General features: G+C 40.8%; 1 protein-coding gene and 1 pseudogene across 2 annotated transcripts in view; both read left to right on the top strand.

The window, feature by feature from the left end:
• The window catches only part of LAMA1 (laminin subunit alpha 1), a 149,987-nt gene that overhangs the window by 23,349 nt on the left and 108,060 nt on the right, over positions 1 to 18,578 (top strand). For both annotated transcript variants that reach the window (XR_009697434.1, XM_061170462.1), the window contains exon 3: positions 106 to 218. Coding sequence is in view for 1 of the 2 variants with exons in the window: in XM_061170462.1 (XP_061026445.1) it covers positions 106 to 218 (113 nt within the window). In the remaining variant the exon portion in view is untranslated. The remainder of the gene's footprint in view (positions 1 to 105; positions 219 to 18,578) is intronic.
• On the top strand, positions 12,224 to 13,138 carry LOC133075764 (syntaxin-17-like; annotated as a pseudogene).

Genomic DNA, 18,578 nt, shown 5'->3' with positions numbered 1-18,578 from the left:
GTGTTCTCCTCACCGCTGTTCATTTCCACTGATTTTACAGCTTAGAAGTTAAAAAACTTAAACCAGAAGCTGAGAGCATTGCGTGTTTTTGTTTTCTTTCAACAGAACGCCATCCCATATCAAATGCCATCGATGGCACGAATAACTGGTGGCAGAGTCCCAGCATCCAAAACGGGAGAGAGTACCACTGGGTCACAATCACTCTGGACTTGAGACAGGTGGGTAAGGCCAGAGCCACTGCAGGATGCCTGTGGGTTGCTGGGTTGTAATCTCATGAGCTTCCGGAAAGTCCACTTGTTTCTTAATATGTTTACATTCTGGTCTCACTGTTTTTCCACCCGGTGGATTTAAGACACAGAAGTTGTCCTTGGTACCGTTTCTTGTCACGTTTATCATGCCCGGGTATCCTTGGGGAGATGAGTGGAGTGTTTCCACGTGGTTTGATGTTCTTAGAAGCTATGTTGGGATGCTGATCATCCATCCGCCCAGGATGCCATGCCAGGCGGTACCCAGGTGTCCACACACACTGCAGGTGGGGTCACAAAACACATGCATTTCCGGCCTTTTGAGCTCGTTATCTTGCTGTTATCGCTATGCAGCTGTTGTAAAAGGGTTCTACATTGAAAACAAAGCTTGGAAACAAAAGAGGATAGTCTTAAACCTCTGGACACTGCCTCACCCCTGTCACACTGTCTGCAAGGGCTGTGAGTACCTAGGGTTGTCCATTACTGCTGTGAGCAAGCCTTCAGCACGAGCTGGGAAAGGCAGGGTTTAAAAATGGCTCAGACCCCACTTGCATCCCCTTGCTTTGCTTTAAGACCACATAGGAGAATGGAGAGAAATATGATATGGGCTCTGGCTGCTCCAAATATTTCTGGGGAAGGGAAGGAGAAGGAAAGAAATCTGAGTGGAAAGGATGAAAAAGAAAGGTGGCAGCTATTGTCAAATTTCTGATTTCAGTTCTCCAGAAAAGTGATGGCATAGCCTCCTTATTTATGTCCATTCCGTTTCTCTTGGGTTAGAACTCATCACTGTCGTGTGAAATATCCTTGAAAGAGACAACTAGTTGAAATGTGCACTGTAGGATTGAAATAGGAATTTTGGAGATCCCATGATGAAGAGTCATAATTCTTTGAATTAGTGATCATGAAAAAATATGCAGGATTTTAAGTAGAAAACAAGACAATACTGTGTCTGTTCATGTACAAGGAACTTTTGAGCTCTAATCGTAACAGTAAATGAGGTAGTAAAATGTGAAGTTCAGGAGACATTTTTAAAGTTCAGGTTCATAGTATCAACATAAGTGAAATAATACTTCTGGGTGTTTCCAGCCACGAATCCTGAATTAATATGTCATGCCTTTGTATTTTCAAATCTGCCTGAAGGAAAAGAGAAAAAAGCCCCTTTTTGCCCTGGTTTTTGTTTTTGTTTCAGTGGTAAGGATGCTTCTGCAGGAAATGTTGGTTTTCTCATCATCTTTTCAATGTATTTTCCTTCTTTAAGGGAAAAACTACAACATTTTCATCATTACAAATGTGATACTACGTGAGTTTGGCCAAATTAACAGCTGGACATTTTACTAATAGACTTCAAATCCATGTTCAACTGTTGTTTATCTTGCAATTTGTCAATTTCAACTTCTCCTAACAGGAGATCTTTTTGCTGTAAGTTGGACTGAATCAGCTTGAGGAATTCGGGGCCTCAGTTTTAGGTCTTTAAGGCATATTCAAACACGAGCATACACACAGAATTATAGGCTTCTAAGTACTTTCTAGTGTTTTTACATAAGCTTCTAAATTGATTATTTAAAATAACAAAATACTCAGAATTTTCTTTACCTTTTACACAACGTAAAGTTTCTACTGTGCTTTCAGTTTAAAAAAAAGTGCAATATGATTATCGCTGAGCAAACCTTTCTCAGATATATTTATTTATTGAGCCTTTTTATTGTGAAAATTTTTGAATATGTAGAAAACAGTATTATTGTGACACACACATACCACCCCCGAGATTCAGGAATTTTTAATCAGTTTGCCACATTTGTTTCATCTTGGGAACACTTTCCAAGTGAATTGCAGTCATGGTGACATTGGACCAATACAGGATTTTTTGTATCTTCAGAAAATAGGACATTTGTTCTGAATAGGCACCAGGCCATTAGCTAACAAAACTAACAGTAATTTCCTAGTAACTATTTCTCCACCCATATCCAGTTGTCCCAATTTAGCCACCAATGTCTTTTATAGCTTTTATTTTTCTTTTTCAAACCAGGATCAGTAAGGAACACTCATTGCATTTGATGCCTGTTATGTGCTTGTTAAATCTCTTCTAATCTGAATTGTCCTCTCTTACTTTTTTAAAAATGATATTCAGTTTTTGAATAGATGAGGCCAGTTGTCTTGTAGAATATCCCACATTCTGGATTTGTCTGCTGGTTTCATTGTGATTTTGTTAACATGTTCCTTTATGCCCTCTATTTCTTATGAACTAAACTCAGCTCTAAAGTCTTGATTACTTTCCAGTTAAATATTTTTGGCCAGAACCCACCGTTGGCGATCCTGGCTGCTCTGTTGCATCCAGAGCTGGTTGTCCCATGAGGAGTGAGGCTATATTTGGGTCCTGCTTAGGTATTGACAGCCGGATCGCTCCCTTCCTCCTCATCTCGTCCTTGTTTCCTGGGCCTCATTGACACTCAGCTCTAGAACGTGGTTATACCTTCTGATGACTTTTCTGTCGTCAAAGTCTGCATGTTTCCCTGTCAGGCCAACCATTCACCAACTGCTAGTTAATTTCTAGATTGTACAGCCCATGAGGGCAGGGACCACAGCTATCTGCTTCCTCCTTTCTTCTTCCTCTTCCCTTTTCCTTCCCTGTTAACGTTTATGGAGGCTTGACTTCACGCCCAGACATCGGCAGAGGTGAGGCAGTGAGTGTGTAATCGCACTGTGAATCAGTGCTTTATTTTCACACTCCCCTCCTTTTTTTGGTTCACAACCTGATAAAAAGATGACCATCAACTAATAACCCATTGACTGCTTTGTTTCACTCCTATAAAAATGTAAACTCTGAAGTACAGGTTTCTAAAGTAAAATTAGGCAGACCTCAGTGTTATCAGAAATCAACAATTTCATGTTGTAAATGTGTTCGTGTAACTTAATAAATATGTCAGCCCCTGGGGTTTTATGACCAAATCAGTCAGCTTCGTTCTGTTTTGGCAAATACCAAAGACATTGATACCATTCTTTGTTCTCTAGTTGATGACAGCTGTAGAAATTATGGCATTTTAGCCTCTGTATATAATGTTTGGTTACCTGAAAGATAAACTAAAGAAAAGATAAAAAGTGGTGTTATCAGAAAGTCCATAAATGTTGTGTGGTTTGCAATAAGATTTAACTACAGAGTGTTTGCTTTAGTAACACGTTACAAGAGGAACGATTAGATTTATTTCTTTACTTCTTTAAAATAATGCCTGCTATTCATTTCTTGCATCGATTCACCATATTTTAGAATTTACACTGATATCTAACAGTGTCTTACTTAAAAAGAAAACAATCTGTGGGAATTGAATGAGTGCGGTAGTTTTGTTTTTAGAAAAAAAATAAAACTGATGCGTCACTTTAACAAATGTAAAACTAACATATACATGGGTGGTGTCCAGTCATAAACTATTGCTCACTGTTCAATGACTTAAGGGTTTATTCTTTAGCATGATACCATGGACATGAGCCCAGGATCTCTTGTGATAACTTAAAATTTTAAAGAAATCATTCTGAGAGAGTGAGCATACACCTTTGATAGATCTTGAATTTTATGATTGTCAACATTCTTTTAGTTGTTAATTATATCAAACTGTATATATTCTATTAAATATATTAAAACGTATTCCTATGGTAGAGTTTCTCAACTTAAGAACTCAAAGATTTCCCGTTTGAGATACTCTAAGTTAAGACACTGGGCAGATAAAAAGATGTTCAACATCTTTCATCATCAGAGAAAAGAAAATCCACAATGAGATACCACTTTACACCCATTAACATGGCTATGATCAAAAAACAGAAAATAAAGGTTGGTGAGGGTGTGGAGAGATTGGAACCCTCGTGCACTGCTGGTTGGGAATGTAAAATGGTGCAACACTATGGAAAACAGTATGGTGGCTTCTCAAAAAGTTAAACAGAATTTCCATATGATCCAGCAATTCCACTTCTAGCTATATCCCCAAAGGAATTGAAAGCAGGAATTCAAAATGATATTTGCACACCCATGTGTTATAACAGCCTATTCAGAGTAGCTGAAAGGTGGAAGGAACCAAGTGTCTATCAACAAGTGAATCGATCAACGAAATGTGGTCTGTACATAGAATGGATTATTTTGCCTTAAAAAGGAAGCAAATTGTGATATATGAACAACGTGGATGAACCTGGAAAATGTGTTGAGTGAAATGAGCCAGACACAAAAGGACAAACACTGTATGATTCCACTTACCTGCAGCCCGTAGAATAGTCGTATCTATGGAGGCAGAAAGCGCCAGGTGCTGAGCAGAGGGGGATGGGGAGTGAGTGTTAGTGGGTGCAGAGTTTCAGTTTGGGAAGATGATGAGATTCTGGAAACGGATGGCGGCGATGGTTGCACAACAATGTGAATGTACCTAATGCCACTGAATTGTGCACTTAAAATGGCTGGAATGGTCATTTTAATGTTATATGTATTTTACCACAATTAAAAACTGTTAAAATGCTGTGAAATACATGCTGTTTTCTATCAGCCAGGGTCCAATCAGGAAAACAGAAACCACAGCAGTTATTTAAAGGGACATGTCTAGTAGGAGGAACTGGTTAATTGGCGTGAGAGAACTGGGAAAGAGAGTGCCTGGCTAACTCAGAGTTAACCACTGAGGAGGAACTGAGGGAGGCGATTGGGGTTACTCACAGCTAGAGGCTTGCAGGAGAGTACCCCACCTCTGAGCCGCGGTGAGGAGGCTCATGTGGGGAGTTCCAGAAAGCCAAAGACTGGGGCCAACTGCTGCTGGGCGAAGGACACTGACCGGAACAGCAAGTAGACAGAGGGGAAAAATCGTACCTCCCTCCTCCAGCCTCCCTGCCTCCCTCCTCCGTCCTCCCTGCCTCCTTCCTTCAGCCTCCCTGCCTCCCTCCTCCGTCCTCCCTGCCTCCCTCCTCCAGCCTCCCTGCCTCCCTCCTCCGTCCTCCCTGCCTCCTTCCTCCAGCCTCCCTGCCTCCAGCCTCCCAGTCTCCCTCCTCCAGCCTCCCTCCTCCAGCCTCCCTGCCTCCCTCCTCTGGCCTCCCTGCCTCCCTCCTTCAGCCTCCCTGCCTCCCTCCTCCAGCCTCCCTGCCTCCAGCCTCCCAGTCTCCCTCCTCCAGCCTCCCTCCTCTGGCCTCCCTGCCTCCCTCCTCCAGCCTCCCTGCCTCCCTCCTTCAGCCTCCCTGCCTCCCTCCTCCAGCCTCCCTGCCTCCAGCCTCCCAGTCTCCCTCCTCCAGCCTCCCTCCTCTGGCCTCCCTGCCTCCCTCCTCCAGCCTCCCTGCCTCCCTCCTACAGCCTCCCTGCCTCCAGCCTCCCAGTCTCCCTCCTCCAGCCTGCCTCCTCTGGCCTCCCTGCCTCCCTCCTCTGGCCTCCCTGCCTCCCTCCTCTGGCCTCCCTGCCTCCCACTAGTGCCTTCAAACCCCGAGAAGCAGAGTACAGCAGGTGGATTTGCAGTCACTTGGCAACCGGTAGTAATACTGTCATCTCAGTAGGTGATCACTGTGCCAGGGCAGTGACATGAACACAGATCGGCAGCCTTGAAATCCTGGGTCAGAATTTTGTTATACAGTGGTCAGCCAGATTCTGAATATGCTTTTATAAGTTTTTAGATTAACTTTGGAATGAAAGTGCAAAATTCATAATCCTCATGACGAAATCATGGACTGCCTTCTAATACGTGGGCAGACTAGGTGTCCTGGGATCTCATCTGAGAGGCTACCGTAGGTGACACTGTGACTTTAAGGACAGTGGTGGGGGAAGTGGAAGCAGGTCTGTTTATTTCTGTATGTATTTATTTATTATTCCTTTTTGGTCGTGTGGCATCATGGCGGAGATGTGTCAAGGGTGGTTGGGTGCTATGCTTTCGGACAACTTACAAAGTAAAATGCAACACTTACTCTATATAAAATGGATAAACAACAAGGACCTACTGTATAGCACAGGAAACTATATTCAATGTCTTGTAATAACTTAATGGAAAAGAATCTGAAAAAGAATATACATATAAAACTGAACCACGTTGCTCTATACCTGAAACTGATACAACATTGTAAATCAACTGTACTTCCATTTAAAAAAAAGAATGAAGGAGGGTTCCTGGTTGAGCACCTGACAAATTCCTTATAAAAAATATGAGTTTCCTTTCCCCCGTCACACTGGTAGTCTGCAAGTGACTTAGGAGTCCTAAAAATCTTCAGGTATCACATGGGAAACATTAAGCAAGATACAATCTAATTAGAGTTAGCTAATAGGGTTAGCTAAGAAGTGCAATTATGCAGATTTCCAGAAAATAAACTCATAAGTCAATAATTCTTGTTTTTTTCTTAATTAGGGAAGTCATATAGGCTCACTGTAGAAAAATTGGAAGGTACAGATAAGTGTAAAGAGACAGAAAAACCTGTCATCCCTTCACTCTGACACGACCACCAATAACATCAGTGTACTTGCTTTTAGACTTTTGCATGCATGTCTATGTATTTAAATTAATAATGCAGTCATAGGGCTGCCGTTTATTCCATACTCCTGCAGGCCAGGCTTTCTGCGGAACCCTTGCTCTGGACGAGCTCATGGAACCCTCGTAATCACATTATGAGTTTGGTTCTGCATTATCTCCTTTTGACAAATGACAGAACTGAGCCTTAGTTGAAGTAATTCAAGGGTAGAACTCATCCCTGTCTGCATCCTTCCGGCTGAGGTTTGTGACAAATATGTTTGTGTCCTGATGTTTTATTTAACTTTATAGCATGATCATTTCCCAATATAACTAAAATCATTATTAATAATTTTAAAGCTGCGTTAACATCCTACTCTATGGCTTACCCATGATTTGCATAATAGCTCCCACGCCTGACATGTTGGTTGCTTTTCTGTTATGGGTAATAACTTGAGGTTTCAGTGAAAAAGGATTGCATGCCAGTGAAGGAGTGCAGTGCATACAGATCATTTTCAAGGCTCATATGGCAAGTTTCTGGTTAGTTTTGAGTATCCCTTTCAAAAGAAATGTTCATTGCCTGTTGTGTATGGGAATCTATACATATATTCATATATATCATGTATATGTGTAGGAATCTATATGTAATATATAGAATTTAGTATTATAGAATTTAGAATAATATAGAATTTAGTAATATAGTATATAGAATATATACAGTATATTATCTATGTAGCATATAGAATCTACATATGTATATGAACACTCAACCTATATATTGTATATTCATATACTATGCATATGTGTGTCTGTATACATATATATAGGTATCTATATAGGTATAGGTTATAGACTCTACAGCATTTTTTTCTCATCCATATTACTTCATCTCCAACAATCCTGGAGAGGAGATGGCCCCCTCTTTGCAGGTGAGGAAGTAGCAGTGCAGAGTGGTCCCCTGGCTTGCCCAGTGTCACATGGCTGTACCTGCTGCAACTGGGGCTGCACACCACGACTTCTGGTTCCTTCCACACCACCCACACAGTGTCGCCTCATTTGTTCCTGGTCTCCCATCATTGTTTCTCTTTCTGTTACGATTTCCTGGGGAGGCTGGCAGGAGCTCTGACAATTTCCTCCTGATTTGGGAGTGTCTGGGTTCTTCCTAAACCCCTGTTTTCTTTGTCACTCAGCGGGGTCCTCTCCCCTGGGAATGGGGCAGAGTATCAACACTTCTCTCATGGTAAATCTGGGTGCTCTCTAACACGTGATTTTTGGCCAAGAAGCAGGAAAATGAATCAATGTTTAGTAATCTCCTTTCAAAATGTTTAAACCTGGGCAAAATGTTCACTGGGAGTGGTCAGATTTGTGAGTAAAAATGTGTAATGTCCCTTTAGAAGACAAAGTGTGTTTCGTAAAAAAGGAAACATTTCCTATGGCATTGAAAATAAAGGCTGCTTTTTTGAAGCAGTGCTTTATACTCTGTGTAGGTTTAATTAGGAAGTAACACTTTGTTGTGGGCACATAATCACAGAAGGGCCTTTGTTTTATGCAAACCTTTAGACAAGAGCTACTTGTTTGCTGGGTTTTATAAAACCTCATTAATCTGGATGTCTGCTGTTGTTTTTTTTCCCCAAAAAAGGTCTGAAAAATTGGCCAGAGCGGGATTGAGGTTTATTATTGTATCGTCCAAATGTAAAGTGTTTGCTAAGCACATTGGCACGGTAAATAAAAAAAGAACAGGCAAATTTCACATTCTTAAGGCAGAAAATCTTGAAACACTTTTAGAACAAGAGTTGCATGTAAATTGGAGCTTCTCATTACAAATGAGTCTTGGGTGTTTGTTAAAAGAGTTCAGGCAGAAATTGTTCCTGGAAACCCTGGTAGAAATGACCATGACTGTGCACTTGTATTTATTCAAAATGATTTTATTTCAATTTTATATTACTTCATACTGGGCTCAACCAATTTCAGATTTTTCTTGAATTTGTTTGGCAAAATGAATAGATTAGAAGAAATCAAGCCCTTCATTATGATTTGGAAGTAAGCCACACGAAATTCTTCTCCTTCATTTTTATCTTTTCCGTCCTATTCTCCATGAAGCTGCTTGTCTCAGAGATATGTCTGTCTTTTGTTTTCACATTTTTATTATCTCATTTTGTTTTCTCCTACACAGCGGCTTTTCCAATTATCTACTGCTTTGTAAGAGACCACTGCCAAACTTTAGGGCTTAAAGCAACATTCATTTTATATCTTTCTGGGTTTGTTTCTGGGGGTCAACGTTTCAGGAAGGGCTTGACTGTGAGTGGTTGTATCTCAGGCTGCAGTCCTTGGGGTGGAGCTGCTGGGGAGGGGGTGCTGGGCAGCTGGGAAGGGAGTCTGGGCAGCTGGGGGAGGGGGTCTGGGTAGCTGGGGAGGGGGTCTGGGCAGCTGGAGGAGGGGGCGCTGGGACAGCTGAGGGCTGGCCAAGGCTCTCCCTTCATGTGGTCTCAGGGCTTGTCTGTGTGGACTCTCCTTGTGGGCTAGGGGCTTCCTCACAGCATGGCGGCCCTAGGGCAGCATTGCGAATAGGGCAGTTCAGGGCTCCAGTACAAGTGTTCCAGAGAAAGAGGCAGAAGTTGCATCCCTTTAAGACCTGGCCTCAGTGTCACACAGCATCTTCCTCTGTGCTCTTTGGACCTCCCAGTCTCTGAAGTGGGCAAAGATTCAAGTGGAGAAAACATGAGGCAACCCCAGCCTGCCACGGGAAGAGGGGTAAAGACTTTGAGACATGTCTCAACCCCCTACTGCCTCCTCACACTTCTGAAAAGAGGCTTCTCTCTGCTGGTCTCCCATAGCTTACCTTTTAGGGGCTATACCTTTATCTTTAGGTGATGTAAGGAGCTATAGGACCAAGTGGCAATACAGATATTGTACCTTAAGTTGTTCAATGTTAACGACTAGTGAGCTGAATACATGAAAATAATTGAGGCCATATGTGGAGCTTCCTTTCCTGGCAAGATTTATTTTTAAGCTTTATCCTTTGTCTGTCATGAACGGTGGTCTGCCGAACAGTCAAGCATAACCATTTTTCCAGTTAGCACAACTTAGTTTACCAAACCTTCCCCCTTTTTTCTTTTTCTGTTTTAAATGGCAGAGTGTTGGCCGTACTGTTACAGTGTTGCTTGCTCTACAGGGCTTCTTAGATCGGCCTTGGGAGGGTTCTGGGAAATGAGTGAAGAGAGTTTTGCAGGACTCTGTCAAAATATACTTTTCATATCTCCAACTGTTTTGGCTTCAAAATAAAGCTTTTTGTATATTTATGGAAAGAAAGGGAGGTCTGTTCTGGAATTATTTCTTCCTGTTATAGTAAAGCTAAAAAAAAGATGTTTTAGTTTCTGAAAAAATTTTTCTTTGAAAAATACGTTTTGGAATCCATTCTAGTGTTTGCTTTTTTTTTTTTCTGCTTTTTACTTAGCAGTGTATTCAAATTGGAACATCTAACATCTTCATCTTTAAAAAGAAAGCTGTAACAAAGTAAAAAAACAAAGTAGCTCCTGAATACCTCTGCTATCCCTCAAAAGTTATTCATGTGCTTTTTATGTCTTCAGTGGAACTTTTCTCTATATAGAACTTCCTTTATTCTGATACAGAAGCAGAACTTTTTTAACATAAGAAAAGAATTGTTAAAAAAAAACTCCCTTGTGATCCTAACAACCAGGAATTATCTTCTGATCCATTCCAGCATATCTGAGAGCATTGTCTATATTTAATGATTCGTAATGTCTGCTTATTGATGGCAGGGGTCTCAGGATTCCTTGATGAACAAGACAGTAGCGACATCCAGGGAAAGTATTCAACAAACCGTAGGTTCCATATAAATGTTGGTATCATCACTGTACTTAAATTGTTGCTTAAGGCTGACCCTGGTCCTCAGGGGCTTCTGGGCTAGCTAGGGAAAGAGGCAGGTAAGCTGATCACTTCTGCTGGCTGATATGGGGGTCACGGGAGCTGAGCAGGCATGGGACACACATAGGAAGGGCAGCTCAGAGCATCAGAGAAACAACCCGAATGTAGGACCAGGTGGAGGAAAGGAGCTGGGAGTGAGGAAAGGTGCCTGGGAGAGAGCAGCACAGGAAAGGCCTGTTTGTGGAGCTAAAATAGTGCATCCAGTGCGATCATAACAGTTGTCTTTCATTTTTTCTTTCTATTGAGATACAATTTACATGCAGTGATGTGCACACATCATAAGGGTATAGTTGGATGAACTTTGACAAATACAGACACATGTGTAAGCCTCACCGCTATCAAGATGCAGAGCATTTCCATCACCCAGAATGTTCCCCTGTGTCCATCCCGTTCCGTTCTCCACCAGCTCCCCTCCCCGACACCCGCTGACCAGAGGAACCACCGTTCTGAATATTTTTTCACTTAGATTGGCTTTGCCTGTTATATAACGTCATATAAATGCAATCACAGAGCCTGTTTTTCTTGTGTCTGGCTTCTTTCTCTTGGCATTATGTCTGCGAGATTCCCCCATTGTTGCTTTTAGTGGTTTGTTCCTTTTATTTCTGAGCAATATTTCACTCCGTGAATATACCAAACTTTGTTTATCCATCCTCTTGTTAGGGTGTTTGGGTTATTATAATTTCTTCTATCAGTGCCTATTTTATTTTATTCTGTTTTATTCATCTATTTAGATATAATTGAAAATAACGTTGTGTAGGTTTGAGGTACAAAACACGTTGGTTTGATAGGTTTATATATTGCAATATGATTACTACAGCAGTGTTAGTTAACACCTTTATCACATCACATAATTATCATTTCTTTTTCTGTATCGAAAACAATTCCAACTCTGACGTTTATAATCCAGTATTGTTGACTATAATCACAATACTGTGCATTAGATCTCCAGAACTTTTTAGTCTACTAGTTGCTACAGTTTTGTCTATTGTAAATAAAGCTGCAGTGAACATTCTGTAAAAGTCTTTCTGGACATATGTTTTTATTTCTCAAGGAGTGAAATTGCTTGGCCAAAGGACGTGTGCACATTTAACTTTGTAAGACATTGACACACCAGCCTAGAAAGTGGCTTCAGTAGAAAACCCTTCTGTCCAGTTTCTAGTTGTTTATTGCCAGAGGGCCAGGCAGTACCAATTTCTTCTTCATGGATGGCATCTAAATTTCTGTAATAATTTTTAAAGGCAGAATAATATGTCATCATCTGGGTATACAGAGATTTGTTTAACCAGCTCACATTGTTGAACATTTAAGGTGATTGTAATTTTATAAATTACACTGCAACAAACATCTGAATAGTTTTGCGGCTGCAGTGCTGATTATGTTTTAGCGTAGATTCCAGGAAATGGGATTTCTGGGTCAAAGAGCTTAAACAGGATCGCGAGAGGCCGCCTCGGGGGGCGTAAGGCCCTGGCCGCAACGTGGGCTGGGTGCCAGCCCCGCGCGCGGGAGGGGCGCCCCGCAGGAAGCAGGGCATCAGGTTATTCTACATGAGTGGAGAAGGTAGTTGTTGCAAGTAGAAGGGACACAACTTTTTTTAGGATGTCTGAAGATGAAGAAAAAGTGAAATTACGCCGTCTTGAACCAGCTCTTCAGAAATTTACTAAGATAGTAATCCCAACAGACCTGGAGAGGTTAAGAAAGCGCCAGCTAAATATTGAGAAGTATCAGAGGCGCAGAATCTGGGACAAGTTGCATGAAGAGCATATCAATGCAGGACGTACAGTTCAGCAACTCCACTCCAGCATCTGAGAAATGGAGAAGCTTTGTTTGAAAGTCCAAAGGGATGACCTAGGACTTCTGAAGAGAATGATAGATCCTGTTAAAGAAGAAGCATCAGCACCCCACAGCAGAATTTCTTCAACTCCATCTAGAATCTGTAGAAGAACTTCAGAAACAATTTAATGATGAAGAAACCTTATTACAGCCTTCTTTGACCAGATCCGTGACTGTTGGTGGAACATTTCACGCTACTGAAGATGAAGCTGATCCTCAGAGTATGACTCAGATATATGTGTTGCCTGAAATTCCTCGAGATCAAAATGGTGCAGAATCATGGGAAACCTTAGAAGCGGACTTAATTGAACTTAGCCAACTGGTCACTGATTTCTCTCTCCTAGTGAATTCTCAGCAGGAGAAGATTGACAGCACTGAAGACCATGCAGTCAACAGTGCTGCTGTGAGTGTTGAAGAGGGAACCAAAAACTTGGGGAAGGCTGCAAAATACAAGCTGGCAGCTCTGCCTGTGGCAGGTGCACTCATCGGAGGAGTGGTGGGGGCCTGAATGGCCTCCTTGCAGGCTTCAAAGTGGCAGGAATTGCAGCTGCACTTGGTGGTGGGGTGGTGGGCTTCACAGGTGGAAAACTGTTACAAAGAAAGAAACAGAAAATGATGGAGAAGCTCACTTCCAGCTGTCCAAATCTTCCCAGCCAAACTAACAAAAAATGCAGTTAAAAACCAAACTTCAGTATTACTGGTGCCAACATGTCTATCCTTTGCTGCTGTTGGACACTCATCAGCTTTTGGAACATGATTATATTGAAATAGTGGCTATTGATGCTCAAGTGGGATTGAACTGTGATAAGTGGATATATTTTGTTGTTTGCTGGGGTGTTAATGGGGATGTTAGAGACTGAGGAGCCTGGACTGAGGGTGTACAGTGTTTGTCAGGTAAAGTTTAAGGACTGCCAGGGAGCAGACTTTTTACCTGGCAATGTGAAAACCCAACCCATAACTTTGATAAGGACTTGTGATGTGTGAACATGTTGGGTTACGGAAGGACACTTTTCAGAATAGTTTCTTCCATAACCCTGACATGGAGACTCCAAGGCTAAGCATATTGTAAATATGCTTCTTTATCTCCTAAATATAGATTATTTAGGCATTTTAGCAGAGAAAAGAATGGAAGTTCAGTAGCTTTTTGTATCAAATAGGGAAATCAGGATCTAGCAAGGGGCACAGTTGAATTGCATAATGGAGTCCATTTGGTGAACCCTACTGCAATTTGGTCTAACAATAGTTTCAAGTGAAGGAAACAAATAATGTAAGAAAATGGAAAGAAAGGCCCGACTTCTCTTTCAGATATCTTAATCTGTGACACTGGCTTCTTCTCTGAACTCTTTTTTCTGCCTCTCTGTAAACAAAGAACACAGAGTCTCAAGTGGTAGACTTATAAAGCCAGTCACTAAGCTTGCTCTGTCAGCCTGTCTCTTTTTTTTTTTTGAATTTTTGAATTTTATTTTATTTATTTTTTTATACAGCTCCAACCAAAAGACACAGGCTCGCTGAATGGATACAAAAACAAGACCCATATATATGCTGTCTACAAGAGACCCACTTCAGACCTAGGGACACATACAGACTGAAAGTGAGGGGATGGAAAAAGATATTCCATGCAAATGGAAATCAAAAGAAAGCTGGAGTAACAATACTCATATCACATAAAATAGACTTTAAAATAAAGAATGTTACAAGAGACAAGGAAGGACACTGCATAATGATCAAGGGATCAATCCAAGAAGAAGATATAACAATTATAAGTATATGTGCACCCAACATAGGAGCACCTCAATACATAAGACAACTGCTAACAGCTATAAAAGAGGAGATTGACAGTAACACAATAATAGTGGGGGACTTTAACAGCCTGTCTCTTAACACCTCAAATATCTAGTCCCCTCTGCCTTCCCTCCCTTGTAATTTTGAAAAGTTCTTTGACTTATGGGGTGAATTCTACCCATGTGTAATGCAGACTTTTCTCATAATCTGTTTTGTTTTTTTTGTTTGTTTTTTGTTGTTTTTTTGGGGTTTTTTGGTATTGGCTGCCATCTCTGTTCATCCTCTACTGTAACCTCTAGGTAAAAAAGAAAGTGAGAGAAAGAGAGGTGTCGATCTCCAAATACTTTCAACGTTGTTAGAGTTTGAGCTAAAAAATAAGCAAGGGGGGAACACCAGATCATTTCTTGGGGCATCTTACAATTTCAGGGGCCTCATGTACTTGCCGTGCAGGGAGTGTTTGACCCTAAGTCTCTTCAGCTGGCAGTTGGAGGAGCTAAGAACTAGCTTTCTACCTCACTTCTGTTACTACCATCCTTTTCCCCAGGCTTTGCTGTCTCCTGTGATTTCTTTCACCTTGCACAGCTGCTGTTTCTTCCCAAGAATGGCATTCATGCTTGCCTTTTCTCACATTCAAGGTTGATGATGGACAAAGCCTGATGCCAAGACTCAGTCCTGGTGGAGGATTTGTGGTGCTAATCTCAACACTTGACATTGACAGCAAGCATGGCTCAGCCCAACCCAATGTCTATCTCAAATAGCAGAAAAGTTTTAAATTTAGGAAAAAAGAATTTAAGATTATAGGCAGACTTATCCTGTACTCTCAACTCATTTGAAATAGGAAGGAACCACCTTTTGCCTTATTCTTTATTCTTTTCTGAGGACAGAGGAAAGGGCACCTACACCACAAAAGGTATGAGATCTCTGCTCAGGAGCCAAATGGATTCATCAAGCAGTTGAATGGCTTATCACTTGTCTCTTGCTGAGTTTACTCTTTTTTTTCTTTTTAAATTTTTTTCTGCCTTTATTTTTTTTTATTTTTTTAAATTTATTTATTTATGGCTGTGTTGGGTCTTCATTTCTGTGCGAGGGCTTTCTCTAGTTGTGGCAAGTGGGGGCCACTCTTCATCGCGGTGCGCGGGCCTTTCACTGTCGTGGCCTCTCTTGTTGCGGAGCACAGGCTCCAGACGCGCAGGCTCAGTAGTTGTGGCTCACGGGCCTAGTTGCTCCGCGGCATGTGGGATCTTCCCAGACCAGGGCTCGAACCCGTGTCTCCTGCATTAGCAGGCAGATTCTCAACCACTGCGCCACCAGGGAAGCCCCTGAGTTTACTCTTAATAACTTTTATTGATTGCTACCTTTTACTTCTATGTCTAATCTAAAGAGACCTTTCTCTTTCATACTTTTTGCTTCTCACCAATGAATTCCAATGAAGCAACACACCATTTCTTATTGTTCTTAAATAACTGGAAAACATCAAGTATTGCTACCTGCTGACTCATATCTTTAATATAATACCAAGAAGGAAGTACTTTGACTGTCAGACTCTGATCCAGTATTTGATATTGGATACCTGTAAGGTTGGGATAAGTACTTTTGAACTCCATCCTTTTATATTTTCAGATCCTTGCTGTCCCTTTAACACAGGGCGTTCAAACGAGAATGAGGATCAGAATTGCCCAGGGCGCTAATTTAAAACAAGATTCCTAAACTTCAGTCCCATAGATTCTAATAATAGCCAATCTGGCCTGGTTAGCTAAAATTATAAATTTAAGATACAGTTATATCAAGATTCAGCTGTATCATTGAATTCTGTAATTTCCAGTATTCTACCCTTCAGCCAACCTAAAATTCCTATTCTGCCAACCTAAAATTGGCTAACTCACCATCTTAACAGCACTAGGGACTCATTCTACTGTCAGGCTGGCTCTACATCAAGACCTGAAGGAGAAAAGAGGCCTGTTATTGACCCTCACATTTTGTTTTGGGAGCTCTCCTTTTTACTGAGCCAGTGTGGGACATCACTGTATGTGCTCATATAGGCCTTTGATTTTTACTACTCATCAGGATGGGAATATTACTCTAGCAGTCTTCATGCTGAGGCAAGTTGCAATCCTTTTTAAAAGTTTTATAATTTAAAATTATTTAGAAATTATATCTAATTTCCCCATAATAGAACCTAATAGCCAACTTTTTGTAGAAATTTCTAGATGTGTTTAATCAACTATAAATGATACACCTATAAAGTGTTTAGAAGTATAAATCAGTCAGTATAACACAGAAACCAATCTTAAAATTGAATTTAATGCCCTACAGTACCAGATTAAATTTATCTTCTCTATGATTCATGTCGTATTTTTACTGCAACAAGTTAGAAGGTAAGGAACACTTTAAGTTCTTAAAATTTACAGAGTCTCATTTGGATAAAGGCAGCACTGCTAAAGCCTTTTTAATATAATAATCTGAGAATTTCTCTGTAGAACAGAGACTTTGAAACTTTTTGGTTGTAATCCACAGTAAAAAATGCACTTATATCAAAACTCAGCATATGCATTATGGAACAATACTTACCATTATGTGCAGTGTACTCTGATGTTTTTTGTTGTTTCAGTTTTTAAAATATGCTAGTTGTAACCTACTGAATTGATTTCATAATCTACCAAAGGGTTTTGACCCTTAGTTTGAAAAAAAAAAACCCACCCTTACAGAGGAACTGATATTTATGGAATATTTTCTGTTTGCCAGGCACTTCACTAGACATTTTACAGGTAAGGAAACTGGGTCTCAGAGAAGCTGAATAATTTGCAGAGGGTTTTTCAACTACAAAAGGGTGAAGCCAGGATGTAAACTAGGTCTGTTGAGCTACAAAAACTTCTGTTACTCTCATACTGTGTTGCTTCTGTATATTAAAATTGAGATGGGCTATTCACTCTGCTTCACCCAAACACCCATATATTCTGTAAGGCAGGCTTGCTTTGAAATTACACATGTTGTTCATTTGCACTTTTCTTAAAATCTTGTGTTTCCTCACCAAATGTCCAGCAGCCTCAGTTTTGAATGGTGGCCAGTGCAGAAGTACATAGCGCTGAATTTAGTCCTTAGACTATAAAATTAATAGCGTTTCCATCCCACCCACACATCCTGCAAATTTCCTTATATTTGTGGGTCACAGCCATCACTTAAGCAGTGCTTTTTATATTGAATTTTAAAATAAACTCTAATATTTTTTAAAACAATCATATAACTCATAGAATCAAATGATTATCCTTTAAAATGGTACCCTTGGGAGGCCATGCACTTACTGTAGTGATGCTAGTATTACTTAGAGTATTTTGGAAACTTTTCTTTTGGAATTGCCTCTAAAGACATTTTACAAATCACATCAAAAAGCCATCTCAGTGTTTATTAGTCGCAGACTCTGCTCCCTTGTCCTTATGACCTCTCCTCTCTTCCTTCCTCAGTTTTGCTTTTCTTCTGCTGATTTAGCTCTCCCACCCACCTGTGCTGGAGCCAATAACCTAAGAGGCCCCAGAAAAGGGTGTGCTGGCCAGAGTTCCTGGGGCAAGAACTTTCAGGTTATACTGACGCTGAGTGCTGTATAGGGAGAGTTCTGCGAATCCAAAAGCCTTCCTCTGTGGGCTGCCTGCCTGCCTGTAAGTGCCCTAAAGTAGTTTGCAGAGGAGTAAGGACTGAATACTGGCGTTATCTATCAATCACAAGAAGCTGAGGAAACTTACATATATAGTGTACAACATTTTTCTCCAGTGAAAGTCACAGAAGCCAAACCAAGCCACTCTTTGTGTTAACTTAAAAACGGAAAGGTCGTTTTCAGGGTCCCCCTTGCCCTTCGTTGCTGCCACATGAAATCTTTGGGAGGAAGGATGAAGAAGAGCGTGGGGAAATGGTTCTCCTGTGAAATGGGACATTTTCTTCTCGTAATAAGGTATAACATGGTGGTGGCTATCAGGTACTTATGAATGCTAGAAACTCTTTTTAAGTAGTCAGAGGCCTAATAAAAGGTAGGGAAGCTTCCTCACTAGCCTAAATTAATGTGAACAGTTCAGGTTCTGTTTGTGTTTTTATTAACATTTCGTGTTGTTTCTAACAAGATGTTCTCAGCTATTTATATTCATTAATTTGACACCATTTCACAGAGACACTTCTTAGGTATTATAAACAATCAATGGTAAAAGATCCACATAGAGTCCATATTACTGCCCTCAAAGAAATTATTTACTGTGGGAGACAAGAAAAACGTCCGTACAATATTAACAAAAGAAATAAATTCATATAAAAACATAAGAGGTGTCAAAGGCAAATGATTTGCCCAAGATTAGAG

The sequence above is a fragment of the Eubalaena glacialis genome, chromosome 15 (assembly GCF_028564815.1).
Source record: "Eubalaena glacialis isolate mEubGla1 chromosome 15, mEubGla1.1.hap2.+ XY, whole genome shotgun sequence".
NCBI lineage: Eukaryota > Metazoa > Chordata > Mammalia > Artiodactyla > Balaenidae > Eubalaena > Eubalaena glacialis.
Note: the sequence above shows the minus strand (reverse complement) of the source record. Positions and strands in the feature narration are given on the sequence as shown.